We start from the raw sequence: 27,601 nt of genomic DNA on the forward strand, positions 1-27,601 counted from the left end.
AAATTTATTATAGTGACACACAAAGCCCCCATTCACTCTTGCTACTTTTGCACCTTCTCCGGGTCATCAATCTATGTGAACCAGGAAACTCCATTCCATCTCAACAGATACCTTCTATTTTTTAACCTTGTAATACATTTGTGTGTGTGTGTGTGTGTGTGTGTGTGTGTGTGTGTGTTAGCCAAATTCAGGTCATCAGGCTTGGCAGCAGGTACCTTTTACACAATGAACCATATTGCTAATCCATATTCTATTTTCTTGAACAGCATTCAGGCCTTTCTAATATTTGTCGTTTTATTCTGGGTCTCTACCATATGCCACTAGGTTTTATAGTTACTCTCATCAACTGCCTGACTATTGGTGCTCAGTGACAGGTTTATAATGAATGTAACTGCCCCAAGGATGGCAAAGGCGAAGTGCCCTTGTAACTATATAGTTGTTTATTAAGGCAGTTGAACTTGAGTTTTAAGTTCTTATTCAGACAAATCACATAAACAAACACAAAAGTCCTTCACCCAAGAAGAAAAACTTCTAATCAGAGTGGGGAGACTATTCTGAGAGGTTCTATGTATGGAGGACTGGAGTGTCAATCAAAAGAAGTCCCGCTCTCCAGAGAAGTGTTACTAGTTAACTTTAGCAGCCTGGCTGACAAAGCAGCTGCAGGAGGGCGGAGAAAGGGCAGGAACCAGCGGGCTAGTAGCGTAAAGGGGAGGGGCTGTGGTGACGCAAGTCAAACTGAACTCCTTTGTCCCTCTTCGCTCTCCGTCCGATAAAAAAAAAAAAAAAAGGAGCCGAGAGGGTCATAGGTATGGCGGCTTTTAGGGTAAGTAAAAAGAAACTTAGTTTTCCACCCCTTGCTCGCTCTGAGCCCACAACATTCCCATAATTGTAGAAGGGTCGTCCATCGTGACTCCTGGAGGGAGCCACTCAGCAAGTGGCGGCCTGGAGGTACGACTGTGAGAATCGGGATCTTTAAGATTTGCAGTCACAACACACCTGCCCTGCAGGCTCCTTAATCCCCTGCAGTGAACTGCTTCTACCAGGACGGGCTTTAGTCCCTTAACCCGCTGTGTGATGAAAAGGCTGGAGCCACTAGCCGCTTCGACAGAGAGAAAAATAATCTTTGGCATTTGTCTTAGTGCGTAGGGCGGGGCTCAAGGACCCGAACGCAGGACTTCCTTCAAAAATTATTGGGGAGCAAAACAGACCGAGATGAGACGTCCCAAGCTCTGTATTGGACGTGGAGTAAAAACACTAAGTTTTGTCGAATAACAAGTTTCTTTGGGGTTTTATGAGAAAAGGTTCTTTTATGTACAAATCGGGGTAGAGGAAGCAAGCCAGCTGCTGACTCTTAGGTTTCAACATTAGTTTACAAGTACTTATGCACTGTAGTTTTTCAGTGTATAATGACCCTGTTAGTCCCGAAGGAGATAAGAGTGTCAGTAATTCAATCAGTATGGAGCTGATTTTAAGTTGGCTTAGTGTTGTTCTTTAGTTCCCACTCTTACTGCATTTTACTTTCCCTTGAATTATGGACCACTCTCCTAACTGGACTCCACTCCCTCCATTCTTCTGATGGAATCCATTTTCTCTGTGCTGCTATGGTACTTACACTCCATTATCAGCTCTCAGGGGTCAGGTTACACTTCTAGGTAGCACCACCTCCTAGCCTCTGCTTTTCCAGCTTCCTCTCCTCTCACCCAGGAATCCTCCCCATACTCCCTTTACCGGCTCTTTCTGCAATTCCTAAGGTGCCCTTGCCCATTTCCAAATCATTTCTACCAGGCATGTCCAACCAGCCTTTTGATAATACAACAGACTAAGTTCATCCTGGAGAATCACAATCAAATTACAAAAACAAAACAAAATTATTATGTTTAAATAAGTTTACAATTTTGTGTGAGGTAGGATGTAGTTTGTAGGCACAGGTAGGGCACGCCTGCTTGCTCTCGTTGCTAAGGGAGTGTCCTTGACCAACTGTAATGATGATCCACACAAGATAGTTATTGACAGGCACACTGATAAAAGTTCTAAGTCCTTTTTTGATGGCCAAACCAAGAGTGAGTTGTGACTCTGAAAAGTTTTGTGGTGCCCAAGTTCAGGAATATAGGGCTTTTAAAGGCAAAACCCAGAAAGATACATCAAAGTTAGATGAGGGTCAGTAACCTTGAAACATTGATTTCTGGCAGAGTATAGTAGTTATTCAGACATGACTTTCCGGTTATTTTGGTTAATACATCTGGGACTGTGTTCAGGGCCATGGAAGTCTCACATGTTGCCAAGGCAGACATGACCATTGTGAGGAGGGGGTAAAGGGCTGAGAACTGTCTAAGCAAACAGAGAATGGAATCAGAACATGATGGCATTACCTTAATCATTTCATTCCCCCATTGGGAAAAGTGATTTTTAAATTTTTTAACTTGAATAAAGGGTAAATACTGGTTCCCGGTGATCATGAGTCCAACAGAGGCAAGTTTTTTTGTCTGATGAACTTAAAAGACTATTATATTAGGCCCTATAGCAAGTCTTATAAAAAGGGTGAGTAAGGGAACATCCAGGACAGTGAAAAGTTGTGAGCCATGGCTTTTAATCAGACATTTTATGGAATCAGAAGTTATTTCCTTTATGCTTTTGATTTAAGCTACTTTTGTAATTTTTTTATGATAATTTTTGATTTGTCAGCACAAAGGCAGAAAGTCTCTCTTACCATCACACAGTCTTCCCTGGAACATGAAAATTAAGTGTAAGCCTTGCCCGTTTTGGGAGACTGTTTCTGTCAGGGACTCTCTCTGGGCATGGAGTGTAACTGAAGGTGTCTGGTGTCTATCTAGTTGATAAATGATCTATTGTAGGCTCTTTCTCCCACATTAGAGCTGTAGTGTTCAAGGCAGTAGTTCCTATTACCCCCATATCCCCCATCATTGGAACAAGGCAAGGGGCAGCCTTCTATACTGCTGGTGGGCACATCTTTTCCGTAGTACTCACGGCCAAGGAAAGGACTCATGTGGCTGTGCAGGAGCTGGTAACAGGGTGGGAATCTTAGATGGTCTAGACGATTTCTCCAAATCATTGTTTAGATTACTTAAGGAAATTGACTGAGTGTTAAAGTGTATTTCAGATTCCCAACACGAGGCCACACACATAGGCCCACACACATAGGCCCACACACATAGGCCCAGTGTCACTTCTGTTTTTGTTCTTAGGCTAGTTCTCAAAGCACCCCCAACCCAGCTTATTGACTGACCTCTGTAAGGCGTATTATTTCCAACTTCACCTTTTTGTATGCCATGGCCTCCATGGTAGTCTCATCAGTTGTTTGGAGAGGGAATATTTTGTGGTTTGAATTGCTCTGTAGGGGCTCATGCAAACTATTTTTTTTGAGACAGGGTTTTTTTTTATTTTTATTTATTATGTATACAATGTTCTGCCTGCATGTGTCCCTGCAGGCCAGAAGTTGGCTCCAGATCTTATTAGAGATGGTTGTAAGCCACCATGTGGTTGCTGGGAATTGAACTCAGGACCTCTGGTAGAATAATCAGTGCTCTTAACCACTGAGCCATCTCTCCAGCCCAAGAGACAGGGTTTCTCTGTAGCTTTGTAGCCTATTCTGGAACTCTGTCTGTACACCAGACTGGCCTTGAACTCACAGAGATTCACCGGCCTCTGCCTCCCTAGTGTTGGGATTAAAAGTGTGTGTCACTATAGCCTTGTTCCATCAAACTATTGGTTGTGCCCACCAGGGGCAGCAGCAATCAGGTAAAATAACCACAGTGAGGGTTTGCAGCAACCTGGGTTCAACGTCCAGGTCACCAGAGGTCTGGAGTCACTGTGGGCTGCACTAGCCAAAAGAGGTCAGAGCTCTGTGGTTACCTTCCTTCCCATCCAGGCACGGTGGTCTGGTGACCCACAGCAGTAGTCTGTGGTAAACTGATAAACCTGCCCTGCTAGCCTGTGCTGTGCAACAGTTAGGTGGTGTTGCTGCAAATGGTGTTATTCTAGTGCTGTGCAGTAAAAGCATACTAGAAGGCTTCTCTAGCCCTGACATTCCGCTAGCTACCGATCCTTTGCTCTTTTTGCTAGGAGAAAATCCCTCCAATGAAACCCCTTGTCAGCTTTATAGCTGTCAGTCATCCTCGCTCGTATATTGTCAGTCAAACAGGAAGCTAGAAATTTGAATCAGATGTCTCAGCAGAGAATTCCCTGTCAAGCATAAAATAGTTATCATGGATTAACAAAAGCCATACCAGCCATGTGTGCTAGTGCACATCTTTAATCCCAATACTGAGGAGGCAGAGGGTGATGGATCTCTGAATTCGAGGTCAGTCTGGGCTGTAGAGTGACTTCCTCTATATATAGAAAAAAAGAAAAGAAAAACCGTCCTTCCCACTTCCCCATCCCTGCCGTGTGTTAGGAAACAGAATCCCCACTTTCATCTTCTCCTTCTCTTCCTTCTCTTCCCCTCCCCTCTTTAATAACCCACTGAAGTAAGCAGGGTGTAGGTGTAGAATCCTCCGCTGGAGAATGGTCTCCATACTTGGGGTTAGACCACTGAGCAGAACTGACTTTCCCCTCCCCTGCAGTCATACACTGACCATTGCTCCTCATTAGGGTAGAGGACGTCCTCTCCAATCCTTGTTGGAACTTTGACTGGCTTGATGTAGGGTAGGTGAACAGAGATTTTGAATTCATAATTACTCCAGCATGCATCCAGATGTTTCCAGTGGTTTTCTTAACTTCTGGTTCTTACAACCCTGTCTCCCAGTCTTTCATGGTGTCTTTGACCATTATGGGACAATGAGTGTCATGTAGATAGCCGATTTGGGGCCAAGCACTCCATAGATACTTGCTTTTCTCACATAGTAGTTTTATTTCTAGTTTTTAAAGGAATATCCAAACTGATTTTCAGAAGCTGGAGCAGTTTATACTCAAACCAGAAATGTATAGGGTCTTTCCGTTTACATCCACACCAGCATTTCCTGTCAGTCCCAGATGATGGGCATTTTGACTTAAGTTAGTTTAAATTAGGTTGTTTATTTGTTACCCTCCGTCTCTAAGAAGTGGTTCAGCCTGCAGCTCACTTGAACATGGATTGGCCTGTTAGGTTGAATACACATAGCAAAAATCACAACAAACACCCTAATTCCAGATGTCCAAGTGTTGTCAAGAAAACACATGCAGGGAGGCAGAGGCAGGTGGATCTCTGGGAGTTCGAGGCCAGCCTGGCCTACAAGAGCTAGTTCCGGGACAGGCACCAAAGCTACAGAGAGACCCTGTCTCGAAAAACCAAAAAAAAAAAAAAAAAAAAAAAACACATACAGTATGAAAAATCAAATCAACACAGTATGTCTCTCACATCCCAAAACATATTCTCATAGTTTTTCACAGGCTTTTATTTTTAATTTTAACCCTTTGAAGTTGACTATTTACAATACTGATGAGCAAGGACCAAATTGTACATTTTTTGTTATTATTGTACTTGGGTTGTTTTTTGTTATTGCTGTTCAGTTACCATAATTTTCCCCAAGAGTTTTGCAAGAAGATACAGTGTGTGTGTGTGTGTGTATGTGTGTGTGTGTATGTGTGTGTGTATGTGTGTGTATGTGTGTGTGTGTGTGTATGTGTGTGTGTGATTTTTCACTTTTTAGTACAGTATCTGCTTCACATTTTCTAGTATAATAAATAACTGGGACTGAAAGACTTTCTGTTCTTAGTAAATTTAATGATACTTTATTTTTTAGAGGTGATTCACTTACCCACTATTTCCAGAAGAAAATAAGCATCCTGATATATACAGGTCCTCTAGTGACTCACTGGTGATTACTCTAAAACAGGGCACTCTTGTCTAAGACTTTTATGTTGCTGCTAAGAAGTAGCTCTCAGGCTGTATCTCCAAGATGAAGCATGACTACCTCTTTTTTTCCCTTTTAGTTTCAGCTAGATAAAAGAGTAGTATATCTGTTAAAGTAGAAGATGAGTTTGGTTTCATATGTTATTATCACAGACTTTCTTATCCTTGGAAAATTGTCTGGTATGCATAGGGGTGTGTGTAGTCCAGAATTCAGAAGAGAGTAAGATATGCTTTTATGGAAAAGATTGTCTGAGTCTCTTCTTTATGACCCAAATGAATATATGGTCATTAACCCAGTCTACTGTAGATCTTTCTCACAAAGGTGTAAAAAAATGATTTTGGGGGAACCATGCTCTATTGATAGCATTTCCTTTTACTGAAGGACACAAATATACTGTTTGGGGTTGCTTGATAATGTGTTTTAGAAAGGATTTTATCATCATAGGAGTGATTGGGCCAGAAGATATATTGTGAAGGTCTTGTATTTTGAAATATAAATTCCAATAATTAAAGCAGTGATATGTAAAACTAATCTCTTATCATTTATTTTGCATCTAATAATCATTAGTTTATTCTGGAACTGATCTTGATCTCTCAAGTTAATTTCCGTCCTACCCCCTACTTGTTATTTCATAAGTTGTGTATGTATGCCTTTGTGTTTACTTTCCTCTGGTGTGTACACATTAGCTTTGTAGAAAGAGGATATCGCCCAGAAAGAACACCACTGGTATAGTTAGTCACTCTCCTTCCTTCTCTGCTGAAAAGACAGATATTGAGAAAGAAAGAAAGAAGAACTAGTAAATAGAGATTTAAAAAAAGAAAAATACAATTTGGAACAAATGATAGTGGAAAAATAAAGAGTGGTGAAGGAATTGATTCTAAAGCAGAGCAATGATTAAAAGGAAGCGGTGGGTAGGCTGCTTTTCCCTTTAGCTAGGTTGGTGAAATATAACTTCCCATTGTTCTCCACTCCAATCTAGTGATCCAGAGTTTACATATAGCTTTGTGGTGATATATTTTCCAATGAGTAAATGAAAACATAAAAAAGAGCCAAATTAGAAGTAGAAAGCAGACAAAGGAGATTTATTCAATGCAGCCACCTTAAGAAGAGGGACAAATATACCCAGTTATTCGCCCACGTCACTCTTCAGGGTCCTGAAGTGATGTAAACTTTAAAAAGAGGGCCAAGGATGTGCACACCTAAGCAGTCCCAGTCAAGGTGTGGTCCTGCCTATTGACCCATCACTGGGTTTCAGTCTCATCGTATAAGGTGGTTGGCAAGTTGTTAAAACTGGGTGAAATCTCTTCCCAGGTGACAAGTTTCCCATTTGACTGATGCCTCTTCCTTCTCCAAGAATGAAAACTCATGGGGGAAATTACCATTTCTTTGGGATCTGTTGTTTCAGTAGTTTGATAGTCAAATTAAGAGGCATCTCCTTAAGAGTATCTTCTTATAAACTTGTTCCAACAGTCTCCTTTCGCCTTCTTTCGGTCTACACAAAATGCCATCTATTTAAGTAATATTTAAGCAATTATACTACAAGTATATTTTGCCTAGAGAACTCACTAGTGAAAAGATTATTCTAGCTAAAGTATATTGATCTGAATAGAAAATTCTATCTATGTATTTGATACAGTATAATTAATTTTACCAAGATTTTTTTCATGTCATATGCAAAGTTGAATTCTCTCTTTAGTAAGAAATGGCCATGCTCCATTTGCACTAACAAATGATCTTCAAAGTTTTGAAATTTGGCTTAGAAATCTATTATAAATTACTACCCCCTTTCTTTCAGCACCTTGAACATTTTATCAATTTTAGTGTTTCCTTCTTAGAATGTTTATTAGAACGTGAAAATTTTTGTGTATATCGAGATAAAATATTGTTTTAGTATTGGAACCTATGAGCATATGCAAAATTTTCAGAGTAAATACATTTTGAGGGAAGATATTTTATAATTTTGTTCTGCTTTTCAGAAAGTTAAAAGTTAATAGCATTGAATCAGTCCTCCAATTAGATTACCCTTAAGATTTTCAGTTGTTTTGTCGTTTATTTTATTTGCCACTACAAAAACTTAGCAATAGACTTTTAATAACTGTTACATCAAAGAGCTTACTAGATTTTGTATTTCTACTACCTTGTTTACAGTTGTGGATTCTTCACTACTTGGATATGAAGTCACTGGTTATTCAAAGTCTCAGAGTGATATACTGCTACCCAGCAGAACTCTGTTTTAGGAGAGAAAATAAGTTGCATGTATTCAAAATAATAATATAACATTATATTTGTAAGTTCCAGACTGTTGCTTCACACAAATGAGAGTTATATGAATTTGGAGAGAAGGATTTGAGGGAGCCAGTGGAACTTGAGCTAGTCTTTCAGAGCAGGGCAGAACTAAGAAGATAAAGGGAGTCTATGGACTGAGAGAAGAGTGCACTTTACATGTTCAAGGCCTGGGAAGATTTGTTTAGCTAGAGTCAAAGGGTGTATGGGCAGATGGTTGTTGAGGTGGGAGAATAGAATGAAGCAGTAATTTAGAAAGGTTAATTTAGCAGTCCTCTGGAACTTATTTAATCGTTTTGGAATTTTATAACACATAAAGCCTAAACTGAAAACAACTTGAAACATACCTCTTTGAATGTTTCTATTTAGTGTTCCTTTCCTACATCTCTACGGCCTCCTCTTTCCCTGCATATAATGCACATATGTTTAGATGTGTGTGTACATGGCCTTTAGGGGGTTCTTAAAATAGAATTGCTGGTTTTGACAGTGTATAGTATTTGTCTGACCTTGATATCCATAAACTGAATTGAGTTATGCCAATCTTGTGCTGTTTCTGAAGAATTCTAATTATAACGACTGTATATGTTTTTATTTTTATTTTTGTATTTGTTGGATTTTTATCTAAGCTATATTTTCAAGTGCCACTCAGTAATAACTGCACCCCCATTTAGAGTCATAACATATTCAGAAATTCTAAAATAATTTAGTACTTTCACATATTTTAATTAAAAATTCAATGTTTAAAATATATTATTATTTTGGTTCTATTATTGAATTATAGAGCCACATGAAGCTGAGCTGTTCTGGTTATCTTATGATTGGCCTTTTAAAGTCTAGAGCTTTAATTTTTATGCAAATTAATCTCACATGTGCCATGTTATTTTCATCCATTTTACACTAGGGAGTTAAACCCATTCTTCATCACTCGCTCTCTTCTGTTTTTCAGTTCTACTAATTGAACTATGTTATAGCTGTTATAATATTTAAACATGAGGTAGACCTGAATGGATAATTGAACTCAGAAAGAACCTTAGAAATTGCTATCTTGAAAAGTGTTTTGGTGTTGTTTGCTTTTTTTCTTCATGAATATATATTATTGGCTTTATGGATAGACTGGGTAATTTGCTCAGTGAATATATGACAGCCTTTCCCCCCAGTCTTTTCAGTCCTTCAAGGACCTTACAGATTACTGACATTTATTTACTTATCTTGACCCTTTCAAAATATCATGTATACTTTCTGCACTATTAACATACTTTCTGACACAGAGTAAGCATCCAGAAAATGTTAATTATCTACCACTTTTCCATCACAGTGTACTATTAGAGCACAGTTTTTTGTGAGCATATTCATCTTTACATGTGTCACACATTACTACTTGCTGTTAGTATCTTTTAATATTTAGTTTTTCAAGAAAAGACTAGCTCCTATGCACATTTCAAATAAAAGGCATTTGAATGTGAAAAACAGAACAGAGAGATGAAAGAATCTAAGCTTTTTCTGAATTGTGGAAAACAGAAAAATGATTTATGCAATGTAGTCACATTGGGAAGAGTGACAACGAAATCCAGGGAAAACCTACAAGTCCATCTTAGAAACCCCCAAGTCTATCTTGGGGGCCTGAAGTGAGATTAAAGTTAAAATAGAAGAAAATCAAGGATTTGCACAGCTAAGCAATTTCAGACAAGGTGTGGTCCTGCCCACCATTGATCCATTCTTGTGTGAGATTCAGTCTCATCCTTTAAGGTAGTCTAACAAGTTGTTAGAACTGTGTGAAATTCTTTCTAAGACACAAGTTCTCCGTTTGATTGGGGCCTATTCCTTGCTCTAGCATGAGATTCCTGGAGAAATTCCCATTTCTTTAGTATTCATTGCTTCAGTTGTCTGAAAGTCAGATTGAGAAACCTAAGTATCTCTTTAAAATAGCTGTATTTTCTGCCATGCCAGTTATAATTTCTCACTTTCTGTTTCAATACTGCAGTCTTGCGGTGGAATAAGTTTCCTTGAAACAAATATAATAAACAATTTAATTAAAACACATTTAGTTAGTGTCAGATAGCAGTGCATCAGAACCATTTTTTATAACCTTTTGGCTTTTAGTTACTTTAGCTACTTCATTTTGTTCATTCAAAATAGGATGTCATCATGAAGCCTGGGTTGGCCTCACACTCCAGGTTTTCCTGTTACAGTTTTCCAAATGCTGGGATTATGGGAAGTGCTACTGTAACCAGTGTGACTTTATTTCAGTTTCTATCACTTCCCCTTTGTCTCCAAACAATATTCTCTGAAGGCATTACTGATTATCCAGCTGATGGTTTGTTCTCCATTTTTCTGTGAAGTCAGAGAAATATTTGTCCTGGTGCGTCTGAATTGATCTACATTGAACGGGGTGGGTAAATGACAGATGTCAGTGAATTAGTGCCAGTAATCTCTTTTGGCTCAATTTTAAGTACCTGAAGTGTAGTAGAAGCAGCTCTGCTTTCTGGCATACCTGAAGTTCTTTCTGCTCATCATGTGGGTAATGTCCTAGCATTTCAAAACTGTTCAGGGTCATTTGTCAGTAACTGTACTTTTATAGAAGGTTGACAGTTTAGCTATAAGACTTTAAAGAAGCATAACCATCAAGATTAAAACTATTTTGAAAATTAATTGTAAATATTTATAAATATCCAGTACCTGTTCATCTTTGTAAGGTTTACATAGTTTGAGGCATCTATACATGTAAAATATCAAGAAACAATTAGCATAATTATACAGAATTACTGTTTGAAAACTATTTCTATAACAAAGTATAAAATCTTTGTCTTAGTAGAACTAGTCTCTAGCACTGACACTCAAACAAAATCTCTTACAAATTTGGGGAACAGTGATAGTTATTACAAATAGATCATATACAAGTATTTCTGATGTACACTAGCAAAATACTTATTAGAGTATATATATTATATAGAGAGACAGTGTTATATATAATATTATGTGTTAAATATATAAATTTTTAATAAGTATATAAGAATATTATGCATACATACAAATGCACACACACAATATCTCCAGGTTTTAATTAGCAAGATTTTCCAGAATGGCTGTTTTTAATGCCTGTTTAACTATGTAAAGTAAATGGAAGTTTCTGTCCTGCCTGGTTCTCTAACCATTTAGTCCCAAAGAAACACACAGAGGCTTATATTAATTATAAACTGTTTGACCTATTAGCTCAGGCTTATTATTAACTAGCTCTTACAGCTTAAATTAACCCACAATTCTTGTCTAAGTTTAGCCACGTGACTTGGTAACTTTTCTCAGTGAGGCATTTTCATTTTGCTACCTCTGCTTCTGGCTGGTGACTGCAACTCCTTTCCTCATCCCAGAATTCGCCTCATCTAGTTGCCCTGCCTATACTTCCTGCCTGGCTGCTGACCAATCAGTGTTTTATTAAACCAGTGCAAGTGACAAATCCTTACAGTGTACAAAAGCATTATCCCTCAGCAATGTAAGACAGTAAGAGGTCAGCATGATACCATACACATAATGAAATCATTGTATCCAGAGAGTGAGAGGGTCTCTGAAATCCCATCGTTATCTGTTTTAAGGAGGTGCCAGTTGGTTTTAGGAGTTAACAACTAAAGAGACCAAAGACAAAAAACATTAGCAAGGTTCAATTCAGCATGACAAGACACCATCATTTGTATTGGTTGTTTCTTTAAAGAACACAAATAGGTGAACCTATGTAGATGAGAGGAATATTTTTTGGCATTTGGAACATCCCATTTACCTATCAATCAAATCATTTATCCATGTTTATTAAATATATACATCATGCTTATTGTTGCATGTGCCCGTGGCCAAGACAAATATCATAAGCTTTATTGGTCATTGGAGAGAGAGAGAAAAGATTTTTTTTTAAGTTGAAAAATGCAGGGTGTTTTGAGGACACATTTTAGTACTAAGTTATCCAGTTTAGGACTCAGGGGAGTCTTTCAGAAGGAGAGAAAGGGTTGGGAAGATTTTTGTTGTTGTTGTTATTTCTCCATAATGCACAATCTTTGAGTTGTCTCTCATTCTTATCCAGGATAGCGTATGGCCCATGTCCCAGGATATACTGTACATTTTCTGGCATGCTGTGCCCATTGCTCAGACTTGCTCTGGATGGCTACAACCTGTTACTGTCTCTCCTTCCACATTGTGCTGAGAAATAATACTTGTTGGTTGTTTTGCATGTATGACTCTTACATGCTTTTATAATATAATATAAATTATAAGTGTATAATATAAAGATTTGATGCACAGCTATATATGTTTGTAGCCACAGATACATGAGGCACCAATTGTGGTAGAGTCAATTTAAATTACTTACAAAGTTTTCATTTAAAAGACTTCAACACAAAATAGATTCTGAAATAAATTTTGACTTTGTTAAGACACTTTTCTAAGTAGGCATAAGTCTGAAACACAAACATCAGAAAAAAATAAGTTCATCACAAAGAGTAAGACAGTCTGTTTAACAACTTTTTTGTTCTAGAGATAAGAATTAAGTTCTCATTTTACATTGCTACCTTTGCATTAGAACATTAGCAATTTTGAAGTAGGTGAATCTTACTAGTTCTCAAACTGGATTTTTATAATTAGGGTGAGATACCAATTTTTATTTTGTACTTCTTAGCCTTGACATAAATCTGTATTAAAGACAGACTAGATTTTAAAAATAAATACAGAAATATCTAACATTATCTAATTTTAAATTGACAGAAATTAAAATATTTGTGTGTGTGTGTGTGTGTGCAACTTTTGTGTGTGTGTGTGGGGTGTCCATGGAGATTAGAAGAAGGTATCCAATTCTGTGAAGCTAGAAGTATAGGCCAGTTTGAGCTGCCTAAAGAGGGTGCTAGGAACTGAACTCTGGTCTCTGGAAGAGCAGGACTCTAAACCACTGAGCCATGCCTCCAGCCCAGACTTACACTTGTAAAAGGAGCAGTGGGCTATTTCGTCAGCCCGGCTCCCGCATGGCTAGCTTTACACCCGAAATAACAACACACAAATTGTATTCATTTAAACATTGCCTGGCGCATTAGCTCTAGCCTCTTACTGGCTAACTCTCACATCTTGATTAACCCATTTCTAATAATCTGCGTAGCACCATGAAGTGGTGGCTTACCGGGAAGATTCTAACCACCATCAGTCTTGGGTAGGAGAAGCATGGCGTCTGCCTGACTCTGCTTTCTTTCTCCCAGCATTCTGTTCTGTCTGCTCCACCCACCTAAGGGCTGGCCTATCAGGCCAAGCAGTTTTCTTTAATAATTAACCAATGAAAGCAACAGATAGATAGAAGTCCCTCCTGCATCACTCCTCATGATTTTAGGACTTCACTAAAGGTTTTAGATAGCTGATATCTTCCGAATATTTTACTTTCACATATGTGTCCTATGTCTCTATTTGCTACTATTGTTTTTTAATGCTTAGGTTAAATGTGATTTGTGGAGAAGATGTTTTCCAAAGTGTCAGAACAGTAAAATGAATCTTCTTTAAATTGCACTGCTTGATTTTTTTTAAATTAAACAAATGTATTAATAAAGTCGTATATGGGTAAAGGAAAATATTTATTTCTGAAGAATATGATTTTCTCCTTTCTTATTTCAGATATTTGGGATTTTACTTGATTATATGTCCCCATAACATTGTTAGGCTGGGAATACAAAATTGATATTCACATGTTTTATAAAAATATTTTTTAAAATTCAAGGTAATAGTGAATAATTACCATTAAAAACTATGCTTATGTACCTGGTACAAACCCAGAGATAAATTGGCTATAAAGTCTCTTAGATTTATTTGCTTCAATGTAAGATGAAAATGGTGAGGTTCAAAGTAGCATGAGAAACCACATCTAATTTAAGGGTTATGGGAACCTTCATTGTGAGCCCTTATCTAGCAGTTCTTGGGTCTGTGAATTAATTCATCTGGTAAAAGAACTTGTAGAACAAGTCTGCTGACCTGGGTTCCATCCCAGATCCCACATAGGTAGGAGAGAACAGACTTCAAACTTGTCCCCTGAACACAATGTGTGCACTGTGGTGCCTGAACTACTCCCTTGCCCCCACCCCCAAGTTAAAATAAAAATGGTGAACTGTTTTCAAAAATGACGTTTTCTGGGGCAGTGATCCACAATTTATTTATTTATTTTTTATTTTTTTCTTTTTTTTTTTGAGACAGGGTTTCTCTGTAGCTTTGGAGCCTGTCCTGGAACTAGCTCTTGTAGACCAGGCTGGCCTCGAACTCCCAGAGATCCGCCTGCCTCTGCCTCCTGAGTGCTGGGATTAAAGGCGTGCGCCACCACCGCCCGGCGTGATCCACAATTTAGTCAGAAGAATCCTGAAGGAATGCTAAAGGAGACACAAAGCTAGGAAAATAATGGATGGCATGTTTCCTCAGAGACAGTGCTGGGGAAGAGGAGGCAATTGTTTTCTGTGTTTATGTCCCAAGAATAGCGTCTGTGTTTTGTTTAAGACTGAGAAAAATGTAAATCAAATATATGCATGTTTTTATGACCACCATTCACTGAATTATAGAGTTAGGCCATCTTTCAGGAAAACCCATCCCATATGAGGGTAACATTTCTCATTTTTAGTATTTCCCTTTATCCTTCTTGGAAGAATAACACCATTGCATTTCTCCACAGTGACCATGACTAACTTTCAAGGCAACATATATATGCTCTGAATAGATAGATACAGAATTTAAAATGATATGATAATAGTTTAATCTCTTCTTTTTGAAAGAATGACAAGTTATTAAATGTTGCAACTCCAAAGCAACACTGTTCAATAAAACTTTCTTCAATAACAGAAACTAAGTCTGTGCTACCCCGTAGATTATCACCAGAGACACATCTATCTACTGAGGCCTTGAAATGTGACTTAGTGGTATAGAAGACCTAACTTAAATTAATTTTAATTAATCATAAAATAGATATCACCTGTGATGAGAGCCCTAAGTATCTGCCCTAAATACTTCCTTTTATAAATAAGACTTGACTAACTGGTTTTTCTTATTTGCTTAAGAGCAGATCTGGGACTGAGCATAGTTGTGCTGTGAGTAGATGCTATTTCTTTATCTGAAGGTTTCAGAACTTTTAAGTTGCTGATCAAATAATGATAATTATTTCTACTGCATCTATCATGTTTAGTAATACTTTGTATTGTTCCTTTTCTTACCCATTCTACTATCCCTGTCAAAAGAGAAAATAGATGGTCTAGCAAGATGGCTTTGTGTTTACGGTACTTGCCCTCCATACTTGCAGATCTGAGTTTGAACCCCAGGGCTTACATGGTAGAAGGAAAGAACAAACTTCCTCAAGTTATACTCTGACCTTCACATTTGTGCATGGCAGCTATCCATCTCAGAACACACACAAAATAAGTATGGGTAATTAAAAAAGAAAGAAGAAAGTAGGACTTCAGAATGAAGTATTCAAATTAATTTGGGGCACTAGTTCTTAATTATGTGTATTTAATATTAGCATTCTTTATTTCATGTGTATGGGTATTTTGCTTCTGTATATTTATCTACACCACTTGTGTGTGGTGCCCACAAAGGCCAGAGGAGAACATGCAACTGGCGTTAGAGATGGCAGTAAGCTACCATATCTGTGCTGGGAACTGAACCCTGGTTCTCTGGAAGAACAGCCAATGTTCTTGACCACTGAGCCATTGCTCTAGCCCTTAATTTAATTTTTAAAATTAATATACAAAGTATTAAATATTATAATGTCTTTGGAAATAAAGTGTGTTCTAGTTGATTCTCTTTTCCCTCATATCTCCATCCCTTTTCCTCTCCTGCTGTTCCCTTGTATTCTCTCTCTCTCTTCCTTTCTCTGAGTCTTCTTTCTGCTTTCCCCTCTCATATCTCTGTTGAAGGAGCTGCGGGTTGCATTCCTGCCACCCTGCTCCCAGCTGCTTGGCTAGCTTATGCCCCGAAATAACAACACACAAACTGTATTCATTTAAACACTGTCTGGCCCATTTCTATTAATGTGTGTAGCACCCCAAGGTGCACTTACCGCGAAGATTCTAGCCCATGTCCATCCTGGGTTGGAGCTTCATTGCATCTGCCCTGGAGAAGAACGGCATCACGTCTGAGCTCACTTCCTCTTCCTCCCAGCATTCTGTTCTGTTTACTCCACCCACCTAAAGGCTGGCCAATCAAATGGGCCAAGGCAGTTTCTTTATTAGCCAATGACCTTCCTCCATCATATCTCCATCCCCTTTCCTTCCCTGCTATTCCCTTGGATTCTCCTCTCTCTGAGTCTTCTTTGCTTACTCCTCTCCCTGCTGCTAGGGCACCTCTTCTAATAGTAACCTTTATTTCTAAATTATTAGAATTTCCCTGTAGTTTCCATATTCACAATGTTTGATGTGAGTAAAACTTATGATATAATCAGTGCAACATCACTAAATATAAAGCAATTACTTCTGGTGACTTTCCTTTTCTGAGGAAAAAGGTGACAATAGCTTATTTGTTACAAAATCATATTCTTGCAAATTATCATTGTCATTTACCATCACACATTCTCACAATTAGAAGAAACTCTGGATGATTTGTAGTTCAACCTCCTTTCAAAAGTGGGGAATCTGAAGCATAATGTACACAAAAGGTCACATAGTGAACTAGTTGCTGAGCTGAGGCTAGAACCCAATTTTTCTGTTCCACAGCCTCGTGTTCCTTCAGTGATACCATTTTTACCTTTGCCTTTTAGATGTTCACAAGTGAACTAGCCCCAGGGCACTGGAAAGCACAAAATTCTATTATGCTGCTAATGGCTGGCCTGTATTTTGATGACTAATCTCAACTTGTCACAGCTCATTAGGTACTGGAAATAGACACACTCAGTTCCTGAGCCAAATTTTTAAAAGCATTTTATACCTGCAATATTGCAAGCACAATTGAATTTTGCAAATCTCAATTTGAAAGGCCAGCTAGCTGTTTGCATGTGGTACTTGTTGCATAGCTATATTCCAGGGTGCCAAGCAGCTGCTGAGGCATGTTACCACAGGTGTCTAATATATGATTTCTCTTTCTTTGAGCAAGTAGAAAATACAATCACTTTTCTGAATTATATTGATCAAAAGGCTAAATACTGTGGTTGTAATTCTGTGAGAACAGATTATATAATGTAGGCCAGCTTCAGTTTTCTCCAGCAGTGAAGCTATTCTAACCTGCCCACAGCATTTGCTGCTGTTATTAGATCTGACATTTTAAAATGTCGTGGTGGATTTCATGAGCAAATTGTTTTTAGGACTGAATGATCCCCTTGATTTTAGCTGAAAGGCTGAGAAGCTATCAAAAGTAAATGATAAACAATTAATTCACAAATTTTGGGGCCCACATCTTTTCTATTGAATCTCCATATCTATCTAGTTAAAGCTGTCATCGCTGGCAGAGAAAATAAGTATATATTCTACCTCTGACCTTAAAGAGTTAATAGTCTACTTGGGGAAATAATGGTCATGCCAGTGACAGATGAAATAAAAAGCTCAGGATAAGAGTTGGGGAGAAAGAAGACTACCTGTATAGATTGGAGATAGATTACAGAGAACATGAAAGGTAAAAAATGGTTTTAAGCAGTGTGTTAGGAAAGAGGAAGCCAATTTATTTTCTTGATGCAGGATGGTGATCTGATTGACAATAAAATTATCTTGACTTGACAGAGGCAATTACACTTGGCTGGAGTTAAGATGAGACTATAGAGTCGTGGCCACGGGCTAGGAGAGACTAAGGATGACAGCGATGATGATGATAGTGGTAGTAACAGCTAATATATACTGAACCTTTTGTCTGTGTTAATACCTTTGTGATAGGTGACATTAGACATATGGACATTGACACATGAATTCACTTTCTCAGAGCCACATCATGAATAAAAAGTAGAACCTTAATTTACATTCAAATTTGACTCTGAAATCTGCTGTCTTTTTACTACTTTACCAAATAGATGAGAAGGGCTTGGCTAGGTTGGTGGTTCCTCTAATCATTTGTGTCCTGTAGTCGTTTGTGCATAGCTATGTTATTAACACTCATTGGCATAAACTGTTGAATTACATATTATCTCTCCTGTTAGTAAACTGAGACTCATAACCTAAGTAGAATTTCATTACAGTGTCTGTGTGACATTGTTTGCCTCTTCCTCATCCTTCTGCTTTTTCTGCTCCCTCCTCCACTTCCTTGGATGTTGATTAGCTTTGTCCAAACATGAGTTACAGTGCTGTTGGCCATGAGGTCAGTGTTAATGAATCAATAAAATATATTAAACAAAATGTCTTGAATTAGAAATGAATGTGAAACGAGGTTATATATTGATGAAAATTAAACCAGTGAATCACGGGAAGCTAACCTTGGGTTTTCCCCAGGAACTGTGGTTCCCAGCTACTTTATACAGCAGAGCAGTCACAAATAACAAGAATCAATTATTTTCATTATAAAAATGCTGGTAAGGGATGAGTTGTACTGGGGTGAGAGAGTTATGTGCTGTTTATCTTTGCTATTTATAATCTTTATGTTACAGAGTGCTCTTCCTAAGGCCTGCTCTCCTTTGGGAGGAACCAGTTTTAATTCTCATTGGTTTTTAAAAAATCATTTATAATTTGCCCTTGACAAATTGTTACTTTTGCAGTTAGAAATAGTTTTAGCTCAAGTTCTTTCATTCTTGTTAAATCCAGAGCACCTCTTCCTAATTTTAATGCTACTTGATTAATTGACAGCCTTACCCTATAATTTTATAGTATTCTTAAATTCCTCTGGTACTTAAAAATAATTTTGTTTGTTTTTATTTGTTTTTAAATCAGGAATTGACAATGTTTTGTAGTATTTCTGTTAAGGGTCAGATAATACTTTTGGCTCTATGGAATATGTGAGGTCTGTAGTAACATTTAGTCTTCCTTTTAGAAACCTTAAAGTATGCTTTACAGTCATTATTTTAGCTCAGAACTCAGTCCAGAATTGGCCCAACATTGTAGTTTGCCAACCCTTGTTTTACTGTTTCAGCATGCTGTGCCATCAACCAGTCCTTTTTATGGATGGGGTACCATCTATTTCACTGTTTTAACTTGTACTTAAAATGGATAAAGTATGCTAATTTGTTTTTGTATTAGATCTTAATTACCAACCAATTCATGTGAATTTATTTTAAAGTCTAGATGATATTACTGTATTGCATGAAATAATGTAACTACTCTAAGATTGTCCATATCTTATAATACTTCAAAGGTGTTTTTCTTTTTATCTAGGGATTACTATCTTGGGAATAAAATAGTTTTTAAATACTATAAGACTTGACCTATTTCACATAATCATCTTAGGGTTTTAGTATCAAAATTCCTTAAGTTCATAGGTAAGCATGCTTTATGGCATCAGTTCTAATAATTTTGAATTTTTGGATTGTAATCATTAATGATCTGGTTAATCACGAATACATTGTGTATCTAGGAACAACAGCAGAATTATCAAGACACATGTATCTGAAAGTTCTTGTAAAGCCAGATCTGATTTAGAACTTGCCCTCCTGCCTTGGCTTCCCTAGTGCTGGGATTATAACTGTTTGCCACTTAGAAGTAGTGGCATTAAATATCCTGTGTGTGTGTGTGTGGTGTGTATGCATGTTTATTTGTATGTGAGTGCACACATATGTGAGAGCACTTGCTTGTATGTGTGTATGTATAGGCCAGAGGTTGATATCACTTATCTTCCTTGATCACTTTCCATGTTTAATTCAGTGAGGTGGGATCTCTTACCGAACCCAGAGCGCTGGAACTCACTATTTTAGCATATCCATTTAGGCAGCTTGTCTCTAGGAGTCCTGTGTCTATTTACTGAGTGCTGGCATTATATGCTGATTTCCAGGCTCTTCAAGTATTTAAAGTTTATGACAGGGATCCATACTCCAGTTTTCTTATTTGTATGGAAAGTGCTTTATCCACTGAGCCACTTTGCAGCCAGACACTAATGTCTTACTAAAAATGTTTTATTTATTTATTTTTTTTTATTCTTTTTTACTTAAAATTTCCAACTGCTCCCCGTTTCCCATTTCCCTCCCCCTCCTCCCACATATTGCCCCTCCCCCCGCTCCCCTCCCCCTATCCCCACTCCACTTCTCCTCCCCCTAGTCCACTCCCCCTCCCTCTCGATACTGAAGAGATATGCTAAAAACAAAGAATTCAAATAAATTATATTTGTGAATTTTCTCTCATATTAAAATAACTAATAATCTTTTTATTTTTAAAAAATTATACTATATATATATATATAATTTACTGCAATGCTTTGAAGTAAAAACTAGTTTTGCAGCCTCCTTGGAGTGAGTGATATTTTGATTCTTTATTTAAAAATTTTAGTGAAGCACAATTTAAATTATGTGAATGTGGAGGTGTTGTGTGTCAGTGCAGGTGTTAAAGGAGGCCTAAAGCATTGAATACCATGGAGCTGAGTCACAGGAAGTTGTGAACTGCCAGATGGGTGCTGAGAACTGAACTTGGATCCTCTACAAGAGCAGTATGTGCTCTTAACCATTGAGACACATCTTTCTAGCCCCAATATTTCTTTGTTTTAAAATTGCATTTACGTTTTCATACAGGGTATTAGATACCATGGCATTTCCAAACTACATGTGTTTCAGTAGATTGTCTTCTCCACTCATCTTTTCCACTACCCTGCCCTGACCCCCACTTCTGTCCTGTACCCAGTTTCTTTTGCTCTTTTAAGTCATTGTTGTGCTTTTGCACACTTTTGTTCTTCCATGCTGTCTGGTTTTACCCTTTCTTGTTCTCTTTCCTAGTTTTATAGGCTTGACACACAGTTAAAGGCATATAAAATTTTCAAGAAAGTGGATGATTCTGGAAAGCATAATATTAACAGAATAGTCCCAAATCTTCCATGTTTTTGAGTTATATTTCATTTATTTATTTTGCATGCGCCAGGGTGAACATGTGTCACTGTCTTTGTGTGGAGGTCAGAGGACAACTCGTCTGTGGAAGTGGCTCTTTTCTTATCTGGGCCTTGGGGAATTGAATGCTGGTGGTCAGGCTTGACGGCAAGCACCCTTACTAGCTGAGTCATCTCACCTGCGCTTTTATTTTTGATTGCATGCGTGCCTGTGTGATATGTGTATGTGTTAGTGCAGTCATCCATGTGCTATGCTGTGGTTGTGGAGGTCAGAGGATGACAACTCTCAACTTTTCCAGGCAGGATTTCTCTTTCTTTCTGAGGCATGACATACTCCAAATTAACTGGTTCAAGAGCTTCTGGGAGATCTTCCTGTTTCTACCTTCCATTTTCCCAGGTATTTCAGGTGTGTGCTGCTGCAGCTGGCTTTTTATATGAGTATCAGGAATTTCACTCAGGTTCTCAGACTTGTAAGTGCTTTTACCTGCTGAGCCATCTTATCAGGCAGTCACTTGAGGTTTGCGAGACACAGTTTCATGTTGCCCAGGCTGGCCTTAAACTTGTTACGTAGCCAAGAATCACTGTTGAACTTCAGATTTTTCTCCTCTACCTCCTGAGTGCTAATATTACCAGCATGCACTACCTGCCGCAGTAGGTTTCTGTAGTATCAAATACACTCTAGGGCTTTGCGCATGCTCGGCAAGGGATGTTACCACTTCTAGAAATATATGTTCATTTAAAATTAGACTTGGCAGAAGACAGTAAGATTTTTGCACTCTACAAGAGTTAGGGCAGCACAAGGGGTTTATGTAAATGTATAAAGTAATTTGAAATAGTTGAATATTTAATATATCTCTCAAGATTCCCCCAATACTTATCAGGACTTAGAAACAGAGGATCTTTTTACTTACAGTGGTCTTTTTGATATGTCTTTTTCAGATGGGAAAGTTGACAACTATGCCCGCGGGTCTGATATATGCATCTGTAAATGTACATCTGGCCAAAGAAGAGGAACCCAAAAAGCAGCTAGTAAGACCAGAACAGGTAATTGACCTACCAAAGTTTGTGAATTTTGAATGATATAGGGATAATGGAAACACTATGTAGGTGTTTTGCTACATCTATCATAATAGATATTATATATTTTATAAGTATAAAGAAATAGCTATGAGATATCTAAAATATATAATATATTTATTTAGTAGAAACACAAAATTGTAACTTCAAAAATGGTGATATTTTTCTTAGTAGCAAGCCATTAAGAATGGGGTCTTCAGCCACAAAATCTTCTACCTACAGTTTGTCTTGCCTAAACAGTGTTCTGGGACCAGATCCTAACATAATTGTCATCACAGAGACCAGAGAGACTTTATCCAGCAACTGATAGGGACAAATTCAGAGTCCCACAGCCCAAACATAGGCAGAGCTCAGGGTGTCCTGTGGAGGAATGATCAGATAGGAGAAAGCAGAGGGGTCAGGGACACCATGAGAACATGGTTCACAGAATCAGTTGACTCAGACTCATGGGGGTTGCAGAGATCCGAGATCCTAGGGCTACTGCATATATGTTATGAGTAAGTAGCTTGGTGCTCTTGTGGGATTCCTAACAGTGGGAGCATAGGCTGTCTCCGATTCTTTTGTCTGCTGGTGTGACCCTTTTCCCCCTACTGGGTTGTCTCGTAGATCCTAGATGTGATGGTATGTGCCTGGTGCTTGGTCTTATTGTAGCATGTTATGGTGTGTTTGAGTGATGTCCTTGGAATGTTCGTCTTTTTCTGAGGAGAGTTGGAGGTGGGGTATATCCGGAGGAGAAGGGAGGTGGGGGGGGGGAAGCTGGGGAAGGGGAGGGAGGGGAAATTTGTCAGGATGTAATATATGAGAGAAGACTGAAAAATGAATGGGGTCTTAGAAAATGGGAAGCACATGGGAAGATAACATTTAAATGTTGGAACAGCTTGTTTTAGGCTCCTTCAAATTGGATACTCCTGGTTATATTCATGATGGGGGGCACTTGAGTTTAAGCACTATTGTCTTGTCCGTGACTTCTGCTGGCTTTGAGCCTTTATTAGAAAAGAGTCTGATGTCTGCCATATATGCCTTCACTTGTATTACAGGGGCTCTGCTGTCCGCATTTCCCTTTGCAGTCTGTATGCTGGACAGGTTTTTACTCAGCTTGTACCCTCTGTGGTGGCTCATCTTCTAGTTATGTGGTGTTTTCCAATTAGGTTGGGATTATGAGAAGCAACCATATTACTGCTATTTGCTTTTGTACTTTGAAGATCTTCTGAGTATTAATTCTCTGCTGGATGGATGCAGGTGAGGGTATCATGTAAATCACCAGAGCTTCACAGTTCTTGATGTCTATAGCAGAGCAGGGTTTATAGGTGGTGGTTCTGGAGATAAATTCACATACCGAGCATAGGCCCAGAGCTATCAAACGCCAGTTCTATTCTCAGTTGATGAGCTATGGTCCCATGAGCCTCATGCCACCTTTACTCTTCTGCCTGTAGGTGTCTGGTCCTATCACTTCCTCTGTATAAGTGTTTCCCAGGGCCCTCTCTTATCCTAGGGCTGGGGCAGATGAAATTTAATCTCCCTGACTTATCGTTGCCCCCTTTTCTCAGGCCTCCAGGCATCTCAGTTTTAAATAATGAATTCTTTATCACTACAGTGCCTAACTCCTGCCCTTAGAGTGACTTGTGGGAATCTCTCCTGATGCCTTGTCCACTGGAGGAATTACTCTCTCATCAAAACTTAGAACTGGTGCTGAGGCTTGTTATGGTTTGGGGGTTATCCTAGAAGTAGGGCATTCTGTCTCTTTCACCAGGATTGCCTGGCTTACGTTTTGAAGGCATCCTTTGCTTCCCAACCTCCAAAAGTGAGCCATGCAGATGGAGCGCTGTTCAGCTTGGCTTCTCTAACATGAGTCTTTTTTCTCCTTGCTTTTCAGATACCTTCCCACTGCCTGTTTTATTTTGCTTTCTCTATGGCTATGATAAACACAATGAACAAAAACAACTTGAGAAGGAAAGGGTTTATTTTATCTTTACAACTTACAGCTTATCATGAAGGAAAGTCAGAGCAGAAACCCAGGGCAGGAACTGAAGTAGAGGCCATGGAAGAATGATACTGTCATGCTCCTCGTGGCTTGCTCAGCTTGCTTTCTTAGACCACATAGGACCACCTGCCCAGAGGTGGCACCACCCACAGTGGACTGGATCCTTCTACATCAATCATTACTTAAGATAATGCCCACAGACTTGCCTACAATCCATTCTAACGAAGGCATATTCTCAACTGAAGTTCTCTCTTCTCAGATGACTCTAGCGTCTGTTAAGTTGAGAGAAAACTAAATAGCAAGTCACTTTGAGAATTTCTGATGCCCTTATTTTCTTTATTTCTTTAGAATTTTAATCTCCCTTTTCTTATTTTCACTCCTCTCCTTCACCAGGTCACAGGGCAGCAGTTTCCAGTCAGCCACCTTCTCTGATAGGACTCATATTTTGAACATCGAAACTAGTGTGTTTTGCTGTTATAGAACATACAGAATTTCCAAGTACATTTTAATTGAAAATAATTCATTTATTTATTAAACAAGGCTGATTGCTAGCTATATGTTAGGAAATATTTTTAAAAGTCAGGATCTAATTTTTAGGAATGTAAAATGTCAAAAGGAGCCGGGCGGTGGTGGCGCACGCCTTTAATCCCAGCACTTGGGAGGCAGAGGTAGGCGGATCTCTGTGAGTTCGAGACCAGCCTGGTCTACAAGAGCTAGTTCCAGGACAGGCTCCAAAGCCACAGAGAAACCCTATCTCGAAAAACCAAAAAAAAAAAAAAAAAATGTCAAAAGGATGAAAATGTGATGTGTGCACAAAATGTTAGTGCACCTTTATCGTGTAATGTGAATAGTACCTCTGTTTAAATCTAAAACCAAATCCAAATACACTTAATGAGGTGTTCTGGTCTTTTAAAATTTTTGTTAAGTTTCTAGCTAAACAAAAACCTTTTGGTTCAACTTTTCTTGTTAAACATCTTTTAAAAAAGGATCAATGTGTTCTTGCTTTATTGAGTGCCATTTAGTAAGCATAATTAAATCTTTTTTCAATAGAAAACTTTACAGGGCTATGAGATAAACATCTTTTAACCAAGAAATTTGTAGAACAGTAGAACAAATGATAAAGCCATGAATATCCCTGGAAATTTCTATTCTAAATCCCTCATTGTCATGAATTTAACTTATGTTATTGTCATTTGAGGGCCAGGGATTCTCCCTAGAACAGAAGTTAGAGGTGGTTGTGAGCTGCCAAGTGGATGCTGGGAATTGAACTCAGGTTCCCTGGAGGAACAGCTGTTGAGCCATTTCTCCAGCTCTATCCTTAAAAAGCAAAATCCCAAAACTTTATGATGGACAAACATAGAAATTAACATTACCACATCTATATTTCTTTTCTGGGTGGGGATGGCACTCTATAATATACCTGATATCTATATTTGTACCTATATGTAACTAATCTATATCATCTTTAATATAAATTATATATTTATGGCACTCATAAATACACATAGGTATGTGATGAATTTAAATTCAAGCCTTAGTTTGAAAGGGAAAAGAAAAGATCTTTAATCCTAGTATAGGTAGCAAAGACCTAATTAATTATAAAACAAGAATAATGTGCAAGGCAAACGGGAGTTAGCATATGTACCATATCACATAGGTATCTTTTACATCTACTCTCTTATCATTTTATTCTCATGTTTGTTCCTAGTGGATCAGATCCAAAACCATTAGTCATCTAGTTCCTTTTCTGTTATTCTGGAAACTTGCGTCTCAATTATATTCTCACCAACGTCCATGGAAAAGTGCTACACCCTGAGGATGAGATCATTTCTTTAAGTAAATCAGTTCTTGTTTATTTTCATAATTTTTATATTTGCATTTGTTTTTTATTAAATATTGGTTAGAGTGTGTTTGACATTTGAAAGGTATAAATAACAGTAATATAAAACCATAGTGGATAACCATGTGGCTGCTACTCAGTTTAGAGAAAAAGGCAAAATCTCCTGTATTCTCCCTTTAGATTGACTTATAACCATGATTCCACTGAGTTTGTATTGTTCCCTTTTTATTTATTTTATTTTTTCTCTTGAATTTTATTTAATGTAAATATGGGTGCTTTGCCTGTGTGCTTGTCTGTGTACCACATGTGTGCTTTGTGCCCTCAGAGGCCAGAGAGGGTGTCAGATCCTCCCTGGAATGGGAGTTAAAGGTGATTGTGAGCTGCCTTATGGGTGTTGAGAGTTTAACTCAGGTCCTCTGGAAGAGCAGCCACTGTTTCTAACTGCTGAGCCTTTTCTCCAGTTCTATTAGTTTCTTAAAAACAAACAAACAAACAAACAAACAAACTAAACTAAAACACTTTACGATACCTTATCTGCTTTGCTAAGCAATTTGGGTGTTTATATACATTTGATTTATATATTTATGGGACATGCTTGCATGTAATTTTCTATATCTTAGCTTTTTGGTTTAATAGTACTTTCTTGAAGTTCATCCTTATCTTTATATGTGGTTGTAACTGATTTTTATTTATTTTCATTGCAACAGGATCTCACTATGTAGTTCCAACTGGCCTGGAACTAGCAGCATTGTTTAGTTTTGCCTGAGACGTGTGGAGATATGCCTGCCTCTGCCTCCTGAGTAGTGGGATTGAAGGCATACACCATGATGCCCAGCATTGTGGTTACAGTGATTATAGTTTTTAAATTTTGCCCTAATTTACAATAGTCCATTGTGTGGATATGATCTAATTTAACTGTGTACATTCCCCTTTGACTATTTGGATTGTTTCCAGATTTTTACAGTTAAAATTTTGCTAGGATTAAGGGCTGGTGAGATGACTTAGCAGGTAAAGACCTGTGCTGACTAGTCTTATGTCAACTTGACACAAGCTAGAGTTGTCTTAAAGGAGCTAACTTCAACTGAGAAAATGCTTTTATAAGATCCAGCTGTAAGGCATTTTCTCAATTAGTGTTTGAGGGAGGAGGGCCTAGCCATGCTGGTGTTTCTGGGTTCTATAAGAAAGCAGGCTGAGAAAGCCAGGGGGAGCAAGTCAGTAAGCAGCACTCCTCCATAGCCTATGCATCAGCTCCTTTTGCCAGGTTCCTGCCTGTTTGAATTCCTGCCCTGACTTCCTCTATGATGGACTATATAGTGTGGAAGTTTGAGCCAAATATACCTTTCCTCCCCTACTTGCTTTTGGTCTTGTTTTCATCACAGCAGTAGAAATGCTAACTAAGATAAGGTTCTTGCCACCAAGCTTAATGACGTAAATTCAATCCCTGGAATCCTCATAGTGAACTGAGAAAACCAGTTCCCATATACCTCCATGTGCACACTATAGCATATGTGTGCATAATCACGAGCACACATATGTACACATAATTAAATAAAATTCAATTAAAAACGCAAAAATTGAAACTAATGTGTCTTTTGGGTATGGTGATCCCCATGTGTAATCCCAGGACTCAGGAAGCAGAGGTGAGAA

At 38.2% G+C, this 27,601-nt stretch overlaps 1 protein-coding gene across 3 annotated transcripts in view; it reads left to right on the plus strand.

Moving 5' to 3' along the window:
- The first annotated feature begins 723 nt into the window (after nt 1–723).
- The window catches only part of Apool (apolipoprotein O like), a 51,970-nt gene continuing 25,092 nt past the window's right edge, over nt 724–27,601 (plus strand). Inside the window, exons 1-3 of one of the 3 annotated variants that reach the window (XM_057760065.1) lie at nt 781–823; nt 21,356–21,462; nt 21,996–22,100. In XM_057760065.1, coding sequence (XP_057616048.1) covers nt 21,382–21,462; nt 21,996–22,100 — 186 coding nt within the window. In that variant the 5' untranslated portion in view covers nt 781–823; nt 21,356–21,381. Of the gene's footprint in view, nt 824–21,355; nt 21,463–21,995; nt 22,101–27,601 lie in introns of all 3 variants that reach the window. The other 2 variants (XM_057760066.1, XM_057760067.1) reach the window with 2 other exon arrangements.

This window comes from Chionomys nivalis, chromosome X (assembly GCF_950005125.1).
Source record: "Chionomys nivalis chromosome X, mChiNiv1.1, whole genome shotgun sequence".
Classification (NCBI taxonomy): Eukaryota; Metazoa; Chordata; class Mammalia; order Rodentia; family Cricetidae; genus Chionomys; species Chionomys nivalis.